Raw genomic sequence first — 15,032 nt, forward strand, 5'->3', positions numbered from 1 at the left:
CACCATCTACAGACCAAACAAGCTTCCTTCATAAAGTAATTGAAGTCTTTTTCTAACCACACGTGGTCTTTGAAGGCCAGGGAAAATGGCTGGACATTTATTTTAATTCTTTTCAATGTGCATCTCCCATGATCGTTGCTGCTGGCAAATCAAGAGGGTTTTATTGTGGACAATCCAAAATGTAACAGTTCTATAAAATATAAAACACACACTACAAATTTAATGTGGTAGAATGGTGGCACTACTTGGGATAAACAGCACAAAAGCAGGCCATTTGGTCCAACCAAGCCATGCCAGCGTTCATGCTGTACATGGTGCCTCCTTCCATGCTTCCTCATCTAAATCCATCATTATAACCTCTATTCCCTTCTCCATCATATGTCCATCTAGCTACTCACTTCAACCACTTCCTGTGTTGTGAGTTCTATATTCTTACCATTCTCCTGGTAAATAGATTCCTTCTGAATATCTTATTGGATTTCTTGGTGACTATCTTATATTGATAGCCTCTAGTTTGCACTTGCCCACAAGTGGAAACATTCTCCCTGTAGCCACACTATCAAAACCTTTCATAATATTAAAGGTCTCTTCTTGGACACCCCTCAGACTTCTTTTTTCATGTTCGCTATTTCTGCCACACCAGTGATTAAAATCGATTGAAAATTCATGAAACTTGGAATAGCTGAAATACAAATGAGCCCAAGGTTAAACAGGATGGCTTCCTTCAACAATGCATTCAAGTTAGTGACCTGATGCAGAATGATTGGAACTCACCCAGCTGACGCATGTGAGAGTGGCACCCATTCCCGGAATTTGCAACTTTCATTTGGCTGATAATGTAGCAAATAGATCTTGTACTGCACTGTCCCATGGCGTGCTTTAAGTTAAGAAGAGGAATTAGAGGCCATTCAGCCCCTCGAGCTTGTACTACCATTTATTAGATCAAGGCTGACCTGTACCTTGATTTTGTTTCCCCCATCTTGGTTCCATCACCTCATCATCTCACTGAACAAAAATCTAACATTCTCAGTTTTAAAATTTTTCACTTGACCCCCCCCCCCCACCCCACCCCCGCAGTCTCAGCCAATTTCTTTGTGTGTGGGGTGGGGGGGGGGGGGAGAAGAGAGATGAGCTTCAGATTTCCATTATTCTGTGTGCAAAGAAGTGCTTCCCGATATCACCCCGAACGATCTATCTCTAATTTTAAAGTCATGACCTCTTGTTCTTGACTCCCCCACCAGAGGAAAATTTCTCTGTCTATCCTATCAATTCCATTAATTATTTTAAATGCTTCTTTTCTCAAGGGGATACAAGCTGAGGGTTTTCTTCTCTTTCAAGAGGTTGCACTTCTCTACTCACACCCTTGATGTGGTAGTAACTCTAAATGCATACGTGGCACAGGAAAGCCCGCTTGCTGCCAAAGCCTGTTGGAAAATAGTGAGGTTTTCTGTGCCAGTGCTTTGTCCATTAACAGTCACTAATTGTAAGCAGGCATTCAGAAAGCAATTCCTTTCATTTTGATCTAGTTTCGCAACACGATTTTAAATGCTTCTGTTTATTGAAAAAGCCTGATATAAGTTATAACTGGCACAGCTACCCTATGACTACCAATTCCTCTGAGATTTTATCACAGGCATTTGCGTGAAAGAAGTTCAAAGGAGAATTTGATACCAATCGCTTAGGTTTGAACCAAGCATCTTCAGGAAGGAAGGGCTTTTCAAAGTGAATGTTTTATGGATCAAAAATATTTACAGCACAGAAGCATACCATTCAGCCCAACAGGTCCATATTGGTTTTTATGTTCCATGACCCTCCTCTCACCCTGCTGCATCTAATTCTATTTCCATATCCTCTATTCCTTTCTCCCTCATGTACTTATCTAGCTTCCCCTTGAATGTATCTGTGCTATTTGCCTCAACTATCCTTTATGGTAACGAGTTCCACATTTTCACCACTCTCTGGGCGAACAAATTTCTCCTAAATTCGTTACTGGATTTATTAGTAACTATCTTACATTTATGGCCCCAGGTTAAGTCAGATTATTGTCAAACACATCTTACCTGGTGAAAACTGGCAGCTGGGATTGAATGACCTGAACTCGGACAATGACGAGCAGAAGTGTGCTGAGCATCAAAAAAATAAGTTTGATCAGCATCTGGAGCACCCACGATGGTAGAGTGCCCTTTCCTTGTACCAAGTGAACCACAATTTCCCCCACAACATGCAAAGTAAACTGTAAGAAAGATTAACAATCGTTATTTCAAGAGAACTTCATTCAGCGGTCACAACTCTAAACTGTTCAGAAAAAAGAATACCAGAGAGTTTGTCAAGCTAAATCTTGCTGGAAAAGAAAGGGCACATTAATGCCTCCAATCGGCCAGCAAATTCGGAGGATTAAGAGGTATACCGTGTGTTGCAAATCTCTTTTCCGGATGATGCACGCCGTTCTGCCAACAGCTGCACACAAATGGCATCTCACCCTCTCTCTGTTTACCTTTTGAACGTGTTGGATTGGCACATTAGTTACCCATTGTCCTCGCAAGTACTCTTCCAACAAGGTGGTAATTCTTAACGGAATGCTGTTCAAACTCTGACTGTCCCATTGTCCTAATCAACTCATGTTATCAACTCGCACTTACTTCCATCACTGTGGTGTGAGCAATGGTCTAAATATTTAGTGGAAGCTGTCTGCTCTTTTGCAATTTTGGCTTTGAGAGATCACAGTTGGTGGTTGCTAGAAATGTGGATTGTAAAGCGAAGCGGACTACTCAGAGCTATGAGTGGAGATAGCAGCCTGGAACTTTTATCAAGTCCAAACTGATCTTGAGATCCTTCATCTGCTGTCGGCCATTGCCAGGAAACGATGGATGACATGCCTGGCTCCGGACTAGACTCCAGAAAGTTTGTTAGTCTGAAATTCTAGGGTCCTGCTCTGCTGCTGAAAGCATGGAAGAGGAGGAGTCTGCCTGCCTGTCTGTCCATCACAGGATTCAACTCTATCCCTAATCAATGGTTAGGCCCCAGCTGGAATATTCAGGGCATCTCCTTTTAGGAAGGATGTCAAAGCCTTTGACATGGTGAATGGTACCAGGGATGAGGGATTTTAATTATGTGGAGAAATGAGAGAAACAGGAGATGGTTCGTCTTAAAGCATATAATGTGAAGAGGAGATTTGACAAAGGTGTTCAAATTATGAATGGTCTTGATAGAGTAAATGAGGAGAACTGTTTCCAGTGGCAGAAGAGTTGGTAACCAGAGGGCACAGATTTAAGGTGATTGGCAAAAGAACTAGAGGTAATATGAGGAAACAATATTTTACACAGTGAATTGTGATCTGGAACGCACTACCTGAAAGGCAGTATTGAAAGATTCAATATTAACATTCAAACAGGATTGGATAAATACTTGAAGGGAAAGCATTACTGGGCAATGGGGAAGGAAAAGGGAAGTAGGAATACTTGGGTAGCACTACCAGAGCCTGCATAGCCACGATGGGCACATGGCCACCTTCTGCGCTGTATCATTCTATGGTTTTCATTAATTTATGAAATGTGGGCATCGCTGGCTAGGCCAGCATTTATTGCCCATCTCTAATTGTCGTTGAAGGTGGTGGTGAGATGTCTTCTTGAACCGCTGCAGTCCATGTGGTGTAGATGCATCCACAGAACTGTTAGGGAGGGAGTCCACAATTTTGACACAGCAACAGTGAAGGAACAGTGATATATTTCCAAGTCAAGATGGTGAGTGATTTGGAGGGGAACTTCCAGGTGGTGGTGTTCCTATCTATCTGCTGCCTTTGTCCTTCTCAATGGTAGTGGGTTTGAAAGGTGCTGTCTAAGGGGTCTTGACAAGTTCCTGCAGTGCATCTTGTACATGGTACACACTGCTGCTACTGTGCGTCGAGGGAGTGAATGTTTGTGGATGGGGTGCCAATCAAGTGGGCTGATTTGTCCTGGATGGTGCCAAGTTTCTTGAGTGGTGTGGGAGCTGCACTCACCCAGGCAAGTGGAGAGTATTCCATCACACTCCTCACTTGCACCTTGAAAATGGTGGACAGGCTTTGGGGAGTCAGGATGTGAATTACTCGTTGCTGGGTTCCTTGCCTCTGACCTGCTCTTGTAACCACAGTATTTATCTGGCTGGTCCAGTTCAGTTTCTGGTCAATAGTAACCCCAAGGGTGTTGATGGTAGGGCATTCAGCAATGGTAAAGCTATTGAATGCCAAGGGGCGATGGTTAGATTCTCTCTTGTTGGAGATGGTCATTGCCTGGCACTTGTGTGGTGCAAATGTTACTTGCCACTTGTCAACCTAAGCCTGGATATTGTCCAGATCTTATTGCATTTGGACATTGACTGCTTCAGTATGAGGAATCATCAATGGTGCTGAACATTATGCAATCATCAGCGAACATCCCCACTTCTGACCTTATGATGGAAGGTCATTGATGCAGCAACTGAAGATGTCTGGGCCTAGGTCACTACCCCAAGGAACTCTTGCAGGGATGTCCTGGAACTGAGACGGTTGACCTCAAACAACCACAACCATCTTCCTTTGTGCCAGGTATTACTCCAACCAGGGGGGAGTTTTCCCCTTGATTCCCACTGATTCCAGTTTTGCTAGGGCTGCTTGATGCCAAATTTGGTCAAACGTTACCTTGATGTCAAGGGCAATCACTCTCACCTTCCAGGATTTTATCTCCTCATAATCACGATGGGCAGCCTACCTAGTGTATGAGCACCCTGTCATGCAGCAGAGTTTGGAATGGTGTCCTGCCACTTTGAGGGGAGGTAGTCAAAACTTGGAGAGAGTCAGACAAGGGAATACCAAAAAATTGTTTTCATTCTCCTATTGAGGAGCATAGCAGTAACTGACCTGTGGAGGATTGATTAGTCAGAGCTTCTTATTCACTGGGGCCTTTTTAAAGTTCCAGTATGGAACATATCAGCTTGCAGCTAGCATGAGTGCTCAACGTTATAGGTGGCTAATGGATGGAGTTCTGTAGGAGCCTAGAAAACACCTTGACACCACCATCTCCCCTCCAAAACCTGTGAAGATGCACATAACGCCAGCTCCCCTGCCGTCTGATCACCCTTTTAATCTCCAGGCAATAAACACATTTCTCTTAATCTCCCTCTGGTGCATTTGCCAGTTATCTTAGATCTGCATCCTTTAGTTGCCAACCCTTCTGCTGTGGACACAGTTTCTCAGGTTATTCTGTCCTCTACCAACATACATTTAAATGATAAACGAAGGGACCCTCAACCACACAGGACTCAACAATAACATGTTTTCGCAGGAAATAAACAATACATTTACAGTATTATACTTACTCCTTGGGCGACAAAGATTTCATAGACAAAGCATATGCCGATGACCGTTATTCCTTGTTCCTTACATAAAGTTGCAACAGCAACTAGTATTACTGTGACCACAATAGGTGTCCACACTGTGAGAAAAAAAAGACTGCTTTTTCATTCTGTCCAGTCCCCTAAGTGCAAACATCCAGATCTTCAGTGAAGATGTCCAGTAAATAAAAGGCAAAGCAAGAACGGTTTGCATTTATATCACGCCTTTTACGACTTCAAGATTTCGCAAAGCAAGTTTCCAACCAATTAAGCTTTTTGAAGCATAGTCACCGTTGTAAAGTCAGAAATGCAGCAGACAAAATGCACATAGCAAGCTCCCACCAACAACAAGATAATGTGTTTCTGAGGCATTGGTTGAGGGATAAATATTGACAAGGACACAAAGGAACTCAGGCTTTTGGATGATATGTTAAACTCCATCTGGTCTACAAGGCGGCTTAAAAGATCCCATTAGAATAGGGATTGCTCCCCAGTGCCCTGACCAATATTTATCCTTCCACCAACATGCAAAAACAAATTCACTGGTCTTTGTTTTAATTCTTTCATGAGATGTGTGCATCACTGCAAGACCAGCATTTTTATTGCCTATCACTAATTGTCCTTGAGAAGGTGGTGGTGAGCTGCCCTCATGAACTGCTGCAGTCCATGTCGTGTAGGGAGGGAGTTCCAGGATTTTGACTCGACGACAATGAAGGAACATTGATTTAGTTCCAAACCAGGATGATGTGTGCCTTGAAGGGAAACATGCAGGAGGTGGTGTTCTCATGGGTTTGCTGCCTTTGCTGTCTAGGTTTTAAGAGGTCTCAGGTCTGGAAGGTGCTTTTGAAGGAGTCTTGGCAAGTTACTGCAGTGCATAAACAGCAATGTGGTTGCCTCTTACTGCCCTTTGAAATGGCCTAGCAAGCCACTTGCTTCAAGGGCAAATAAGGATGGGCAACAAATTCTGGCCTTGCCAGCTACACCCACATTCCACAAAAGAATAAAGAAAAAAAAACCATGATCATACGAACAGCTTGACACAGCAAGGATCACTCAAGACTAACTTTTTATGATTGTTGGCTTCTGTGAACTTTCTAGCTCATTCAGGGCTTCTGTTTGTTGAAAGTTTAAGACAGGTTCTGTTCTATTCATTTGCCATATCAATAAATGCTGTCCTAGCCAGCGACATCCACATCCCATGAATGAATTAAAAAATAGAACTAAGCAAAATTAGTCTACATTAAGCCAAGCAGCCTTGAAACTGGCTAAATGAGTAAACGTGACTTTTCTCTTTAAACCACCAGCTTTTTGTTATGAACTGGCCACTGAATTTGCATGAATGAAATTGTGCTCACATCCTAGATACACAGACTTTTTAGCCATCACAAAAAAGCAAAGTACATTACCGATTGAATTGTTGGGACCCTTAGACTTAGTGTACGATAAAAATGCAGCCAAAAAGAAAATGGAGGACAAGAGCTCAGCCCGACCTACGACTCCAGTAACCTGCAGCATAAACACAGAGAGAGAGAGATGTAAATCTCCATGCAAAGCCAAAATCCAGTTATCTACTCTGGTTACATAGGATATATTGCACAGTAATAGGTCATTGAACCCAATCAGACCATGTTAGTATTTGTGCACCGTTTGAGCTTTGCCACATCTTTCCTCATCTAAATGTACCATCATAACCCTTGTTTCTTTTCTCTTTCATGTTTGTTTAGCTTTCCCTTAAATGCATCTATACTATTTGCTTCAACCACTCCCTGTGGTGGCGAGTCCAACATTCTCGCTGTTCTCTGGGTAAAGAAGTTTCTTTTAAATTCCCTACTGCATTCCTTGGTGACTATCTGATATTAATGGCCTCTCATTATGCTCTACACCACAATAAAGACTAAGCAGCGACTTAATAGAGAGAGGTGTTTAAAATTAGGAAAGGTTTTGATAGAGTGGCTACAGAGAGAATATTTTGTTTTGTGGTATAGAGCATAATGAGAAGCCATCAATATCATAGTCACTAAGGAATGCAGTAATGGGTAAATAAGTTTCTTTTAAATTTCCTGCTGCATTTCTTGGTGACTATCTGATATTAATGGCCCTTCATTATGCTCTACACCACAAGATAGCTACTCTTATCAAAACCTTTCATAATTTTAAACACCTCTCTCTAAAAGGTCACTCCTCAGTCTTTATTCAAGAGAAAAGAGACCCAGCCTGTCAATTCTTTTCTGATGTGTATACCTTTGCACTTTGGATGTCATCCTTATAAATCTTCTCCAGTGCCTCTACATCCTTTTTATAATATGGGACCAGAACTGCACACAGTGCTTTAAGTGTAGTCTAACTAAGGTTCAAAACAGGCTTAGCATAACTTCCCTACTTTTTCAGTTCTATCCCTCTAGAAATAAAGCCTAATGCTTGTTTTTTTTATGACCTTGCTAATCTGTGGTACAATTTTCAGTGATTGGTGTATTTGTACTCTGCAATCCCTCTGATCCTCTACTTCACTTAGACTTGCAACTTCCAAGTAACAAGTGACCTCCCTATTCTTCCTACCAAAATGTACTACCCCACACGTATCTGTGTTGAACTTCATTTGCCAACTGTTGCCCGTCCTGCAAGTTTATTACTGTCCTTCTGTAATACGTTGCAATACTGAAGTATTGACTATCTTCCCCAAAAGGGTGTTATCCATCTTTCGATTCCAGTTCCAAATTGTTAGTGTAAATTGCGAACAGCAGTGGTCCCAGCACTGATCCTTTACTGACTCTCGGCTTTGTGTTGAAGCCAGCTAGCAATCTAACCTTTCACATGCCCCACACTTTGCATTCTCTAGCCTTATTATAGCTTATTAAGCATATGGTGCTAAATTTTAAAACCCTAAGGTGACTTTTACAAAAAGACAGGTATTTGTTGCATTTAATCCAATCACTATCTTCAATATTTAATATCTGCCACTCATTATCAGTGGTGCTTCTTTAAAAAATTATGGCCCATAACTTCCACGCTCCCCACTGTCGGATTGGGCGAGTCTCTCTGGCAAGTTCCCAGGTAAGGGTTTGCACACAGTTGCCCAGAAGTGCGAACTTCCTCTGGAAATGGCGCTGCGCTGGGAAATATCCGAAAATGCAGTTTAAATTGCAAACTTTGATGGTTCTGCTGGGGTTATACCAATAGTTGCTCAGAAAAAGTTAGAAGAATTTAAATCTCTTCTAACTTCTGAGTAACTATTGTAAAGATCCAGACCAACCCCAGAGGTCTCCCCCCAACCTCCGACACCCCCACCTAACCCCCAAACCACGGACTCCCCCTGACCTCCAAAACCCTCCACCTCACCCTGGACCGCCCCAGTCCCCAGAACCCCCACCAACCCCAGATCCTACCAACCACCCGCCCCCGCACCCCGGCTCCCAAATGACCACCACCTCGGACTTCCGACACCCACCCAACCCTCAACCTCCAAACCACACACACACCCCCCCAAACCCTGGATCGTGCCCCCCTTAACCCCCAGGTCACCATCCCCCAACCCCCAGAACCCCACCCACCATTGGCCAACCCCTGGACACTCCCAACCCCAAATCCTATCCACCTACCTTAGACGCTTACATTCCCCTGGCCTGTCAATTTCCCTGGCCCTTTAAACATACCTGCTTTACGGCAGCTCGTGCCATAAAAAAGGGGGTGTGACCTCCTTGAATACGCTGGATCTAGCTGGAGCCTGCAAGAATTCTTTTGATGCAGACCCCAAGCAGCTCCAGTCTACGGAAGTGTCAAAGTAATTTTCAAGGCCAGGTAAGTAGGTACTTATTTCTTCTAATTTCTGCAGGCCAGTGCTTTCTGACGCTAGTCGGAGGTTACAGCCCATTGTTTATCAAGGTGAGAGATGTTGGTGCTGAGGAATAAAGCACTTTCCAATTCTGGCACACTAAACACTCATAGGTTAAGTGCATGTGCACAGTAAAACTCTCTGCTCTGCCTAACCATGCACGGCAACCCTCAACCTCAGAAAAGCACCTCTTACTTAACCAGCGTGCACCACTGCCCCGCCTCACAAGAGCCTTTTTCTCTGAATCAGAAGGCTGTGGGTTCAAATCGCACTCCAAAGCCTTGAACACAAAATCTAGGCTGACATTCCACTGCAGTACTGAGGAGTGCTCCACTGTTGCAGCTGCCATCTTTCTGATAATAAATGACACCCTCCCTGTCTGCCCTCTCAGGCGGATGTTGCTTTTTGTTTGTGGGAAGTGGGTGTCGTTGGCAGGACCAGCGTTTATTGTCCATCCTCAATTGCCCTTAAGAATTGAGCCAAAATTATAATGCATTGATAATTTGAAGTAATGTATAAAGTTAAACTTTTTATGGTTTGTATTTTTCTAATATTTTCACCGCCATTGGAAAGCTGCATCCCTTGAGTAAATCCTTTGAAAGGGATTTGTACTGTGCATTATTGAGGGAAATCATGAAAACGCTCTTTACACATCCGTTTACAGCTACACCACAAAGAGCAAACGGTGGAAACCCTCACTTAAGATGAATGTGCAAGTGTCTATTGGCATTCAGCTGTATTTGTTAAATACTTAGACAGTCATGAGCACCTGTCCTTAAAGTTATGAAAGGGTTTGATAGTGTTGACATAAAGATGTTTCCACTTGTGGTGAGTCCAAAACTACAGGCCATAAATATAAGATAGTCATTAATAAATGTAAGAATAAATTCTTTACCTAGAGTTTGGTTAGAATGTGGAATATGGAGTACATGAAATAGCAACATGAAGTAGGTTATTCGGCCCATTGAGCCTGCTCTGCCATTCAATAAGATCATGGCTGATCTTTTGTATTACTAATTTCACATTCCCATCTACCCCTTTGATTCCCTTGCCCAACAAGAATCTACCTCTGTCTTAAAGATATTCAATGGCTCCACCTCCACTGCCTTCTGAGGCAGAGTTCCAAAGTCGCGCAACGCTCCTCATCAATGTCCTAAAAGTGCACCCCCTAATTTTAGAACAGTGCCCCCTAGTTCTGGACTCACCCCAAGAGGAAACATCATTTCCATGTCCACCTTGTCTTCAAGACCGTTGCAGATCTTATATACTTCAATCAAGTGTAAACTCCAGTGGAAACAAGCCCAGTCTGTCCAACCTTTCCTCATAAGACAACCCACTCATTCCAGGTATCAATCTAGCAAACCTCCTCTGAACCACCTATAATGCATTAACATCCCTCGTGAAATAAAGACACAAAAACTACACACATTTTCGGGATGTGGGCTCACCAGTGCCCAATATAACTGAAGCATAACATCCTTACTTGTGTGCTCACTTCCTCCCGTAATGAAGGATAGCATTCCATTAGCCTTCTTAAATATTTGTTTCACCTGCATACTAACTTTTAGTGACTCAAGCACTAAAACACCTAGATCCCTCTGCACCTCAGAATTCTGTAGTCATTCTTCATTTAAGCACTACTCTGCTTTTACATTCTTCCTGCCAAAGTGAACAGCTTCACATTTTCCCACATTGTACTCAATCTGCCAGATTTTTGCCCACTCAGTCAACCTATCTATATCCGTCTGCAACCTCATGTCCTCTGCACAACACACTTTCCTACCTATCTTTGTCTGGTCTGCAAATTTAGCTACCATGCCTTCGCTGTCCTCATATAAGTCATTGATATAAATTGTATAAAGTTGAGGCCCCAGCACAGACCCCTGGGGGACTCCACTCATTACCTCCTGCCAATCAGGAAATGACCCATGTATGCATACTCTGTTTTTTCCCAGTTAGCCAATCTTCTGTCCATGTTATTATGTTACCTCCTACACCATGAGCTTTTATTTTCCACAATAAACTTTGATGTGACACCTTATCCAGTGCCTTCTGGAAATCCAAGTACAGTATATCTACAGGGTTCCCTTTATACACGATGCAAATTACTCCTTCAAAGAACTTCAATAAATTGGTTAAACATGAGTTCCCTTTCACAAAACAATGCCGACTCTTTCCAATTACCTTGAGTTTTTCTAAGTGCTCAGCTATAACCTCCTCAATGATTGATTCCAGCACCTTTCCCACAAGACATCAGGCTAACTGGCCTATAGTTTCCTGTTTGCTGCCTCCTGCCCTTCTTGAATAGAGGGGTTATATTTGCTACTTTCTAGTCTGATGGAACCTTTCCAGAATCTGGTGAATTTTGGAAAATTAACACCAACACATCTACTACCTCATTAGCCACTTCTTTTAAGACCCTAGGATGAAGTCCATCAAGACCCAGAGACTTGTCAGCCCGCAGTTCCAACTCAGTTTACTCAGTAAGGCTTCCCTAGTGATTGTAATTTCACCAAGTTCCTCTCTCCTTCCCACCTCTTGATTTATGGCTATTACTAGAATGTTTTTTGTACCTTTGTTGTGAAGACAGGAGCAAAATATTTACTCATTTCATTCACCATTTCCTTTTTATCTACTATTAACTCCCCATTCTCAATCTGTAGAGGACCAAAACTCACTTTGCTTACTCTTGACCTTGTTAAATGCCTGAAGAAGCTCTTGCTATCTGTTTTTACATTTCTAGTTAGCTTCCTCTCACACTCTAATTTCTTTCCCCTGATTAACCTTTTAGTCATTCTCTGTCGTTCCTTATATTCTGACCAATTATCTGACCTGCCATTCATCTTTGCGCAGTTGTACGCTTTTTCCTTAAGTTTGCTTTCCTTGACTTCTTTAGTTAACCAAGGATGGTGGGTCCTCCCCTTATATTTCTTTATAAAAGGAATATACTTATTCTGAAATATCCCTTAATTTTCTCACACTGCTCCTCTACTGATCAATCCCCTAGCCTAGTCCCCCAGTTCACTTCATCTAGCTCAGCTTTCATCCCCACATTGTTGCCCTTATTTAAGTTTAAAATACTAGTCTTAGACCCACTCTTTTCTCCTCCAAACTGGATGTAAAATTCAATCATATTGTGGCTGCAGTCACTTAGGGGTGCCTTTACACTGAGGTCATTAATTAATCCTGTCACATTACACAATACCAAGTCTAATATAACCTGCTCTCTGGTTGGCTCCAGAATGTGCTGCTCTAAGAAACTGTCTCAAAAACATTCTAGGAACTCATCTAGGCTACTACTGCCAGTCTGATGTTTCCAGTTTATTTGCAGATTAAAGTCACCCATGATTATTGCTGCCCCTTTATCGCAAACACTTAATATTTCTTCTTGTATACTTTGACCTACATTGTGGTTACTATCAGGGGGCCTGTAGACCATTCCCACCAGTGACGTCTTTCCCCTACTATTCCTCATCTCCACCCAAACTGATTCTACATCCTGATCTCCTGAACCAAAGTCATCTCTAACTATTGCACAAATGCTATTTTTGATTAACAGTGCTACCCTTCCACCTTTACCTAGCTTCCTATTCTTCTTGAATGTCATATACCCCTCAATATTCAGGACCTAATCCTTCTCATCCTGCAGCCATGTCTCCTAATGGCTATCAGATCATATTTATTCACTTCAATGTGCGCTATCAATTCATTTACTATGCTATGAATGCTATGCACATTCAGATACAAAGCCTTTAGTTTTGCCTTTTTGTTATCTTTGTAACATCCAGTCTTGACTGTTGGTGAATTCTTAGGTTTTTTTCTCTCTTTCCCTTCCTGCCATTCTCTGACCATCATTCCCCATCTTACTATTATTTACCCTATGATTTGCAACATCTACCCAAACTTAATCCCTTATCCCCCACTTATTTAGTTTAAAGCCCTCTCTACCTCCCTAATTATGTAGCTCGCAAGAACATTGGTCCCCACATGGTTCAAGTGTAGGCCGCCCCAATAGTACAGCCCTCACTTTCCCCAGTACCGATGCCAGTGCCCCACAAACTGGAACCCACTTCTCCTACACCAGTCTTGAACCACGCATTCATCTCTCTAATCTTATTTACCCCATGCCAATTTGCATGTGGCTCAGGTAATAATCCAGAGATTATTACCTTTGAGGTTCTGCTCCTTAGTTTGATGCCTAGCTCCTCATACTGACTATGCAGAACCTCTTTCCTAGTTCTACCTGTGTGGTCAGTGCCCACATGGACCACAACAACTGAATCCTCCCCCTCCCACTGCAAGTTCCTCTCCAGCCCTGAGCAGATATCCTGTACCTGGCACCAGGCAGACAACACAGCCGTCTGGACTCTCCCTCTTTGCTACAGAGAACAGTGTCAATCCCCCTCACCATACTGCCCCCAACTACCACTACATTCCTATTTGCTCCCCCAAACTTGAACGGCTTCCTGTATCACAGTCAGCCTGCTCATCCACCTTGCAGACCTCACTTTTGTCCACACAAGTATTGAGCACTTCAAACCTGTTTGACAGTTGTAAAGTCTTAGGCTCCTCCACTCCTGTCTACTCAGTCCCTTTATCTACCTCAGTCATGGTCACATCCTCCTGTGTCTCACTGCTGACCAAAGCAGATGACCCTATTCTAAGAAGTGAGATCAACTTCTGGAACAAAGTGTCCAGATATTCCACACCTTCTCCCCCACCATCCTTATGTTGCACAGGTATTCCACACCCACCCCGCCCCTCACCAATCCTTATGTTGTGCAGTGTCTGCAATTCTGCTTCCAGACCAATAATTCTGATCCAGAATTCCTCTAGCTGCTTACAGTTTCTGCAGGTGTGCTTGTCCTGGATCGCCTTGGCATCCAAAAGTTGCACCATTCCACAGCTGCAACATAACACTTGCCCTGCCATTGTTGTGTATACTAATAAACTAATTTAGTTAATTAAGAATAATTCTTATGCACATTGAAATTTACTGTATTTACTAATTGGTGGCACCACCCACAATAAGACTAAAGGTTATATGATTCTTAATTGCACTGGTATGTGCTTTGGGAGGTTTATTTTAATTATTTTAACACTTAACTGTTTTATTTTATAATTATAGTTCAATTTATTTATAGATCTGACTTAACTCCTGTGTCCTAAGCTGGCAATTAACACACTGTCCCTTACACCAAGCACTTGCCAACCAATCAACTTACTAGCTTCCTGTGAATTCACAGTTGTTTCTTTAAACTCAGTTTCTTTAGCAGCTCAGATGTTCCCGACTGTCTCTGTTCAGCTCCCAGGTAGGAAAGGCCACGCTCCGGTCCCTGGGCTCTATTTATGCCACTCCCTTCTATCTCTGCTCAGCTCCCAGGTAGGAAAGGCCACACTCCACTCCTGACTGTCTCTGCTCAGCTCCCAGGAAGGAAAGTAATTGGGGAGAATGGCATAAGATGCATTTAAGGAAAGACTAAGTGAGAAAGAAAGGAAAAGGTAGTAACACTGATAGGGTTAGCTGAAGAGTGGAAAGAGGCTTATGTGGAGCATGAACACTGGCATAGATCAGTGGGGCTGAATGGCCTGTATCTGTTCTATAAATTCGGGGTAATTCAATTTAATCTGAAATGATTGTCTGAGACAAAGGCCAAGCTCACTTGTGACACACAGTGACGAACAGTTGGTATTACATGCAATTATTGTAATAGCCATTGCCACACCACAACCGATCAGACCAGGCTTGTCTATGAATCACCAGCCAAGTAGGTACACTCATAATGGTGAGTCCAGAAATTCATAGTACTGAAGCCTGGAACAGCCAGCACAGCACAATCGAAGTTGACACTTCTGT

At 42.8% G+C, this 15,032-nt stretch overlaps 1 protein-coding gene across 2 annotated transcripts in view; it reads right to left on the reverse strand.

Moving 5' to 3' along the window:
• Positions 1–15,032, reverse strand: part of tmtc3 (transmembrane O-mannosyltransferase targeting cadherins 3) — an 82,803-nt gene that overhangs the window by 44,859 nt on the left and 22,912 nt on the right. For both annotated transcript variants that reach the window (XM_041216248.1, XM_041216247.1), the window contains exons 4-6: positions 6,753–6,852; positions 5,332–5,447; positions 2,061–2,233 (exon numbers count right to left, since the gene is read on the reverse strand). In XM_041216248.1, coding sequence (XP_041072182.1) covers positions 2,061–2,233; positions 5,332–5,447; positions 6,753–6,852 — 389 coding nt within the window. The remainder of the gene's footprint in view (positions 1–2,060; positions 2,234–5,331; positions 5,448–6,752; positions 6,853–15,032) is intronic.

This window comes from Carcharodon carcharias, chromosome 21 (genome assembly GCF_017639515.1).
Source record: "Carcharodon carcharias isolate sCarCar2 chromosome 21, sCarCar2.pri, whole genome shotgun sequence".
NCBI classification, from domain to species: Eukaryota; Metazoa; Chordata; class Chondrichthyes; order Lamniformes; family Lamnidae; genus Carcharodon; species Carcharodon carcharias.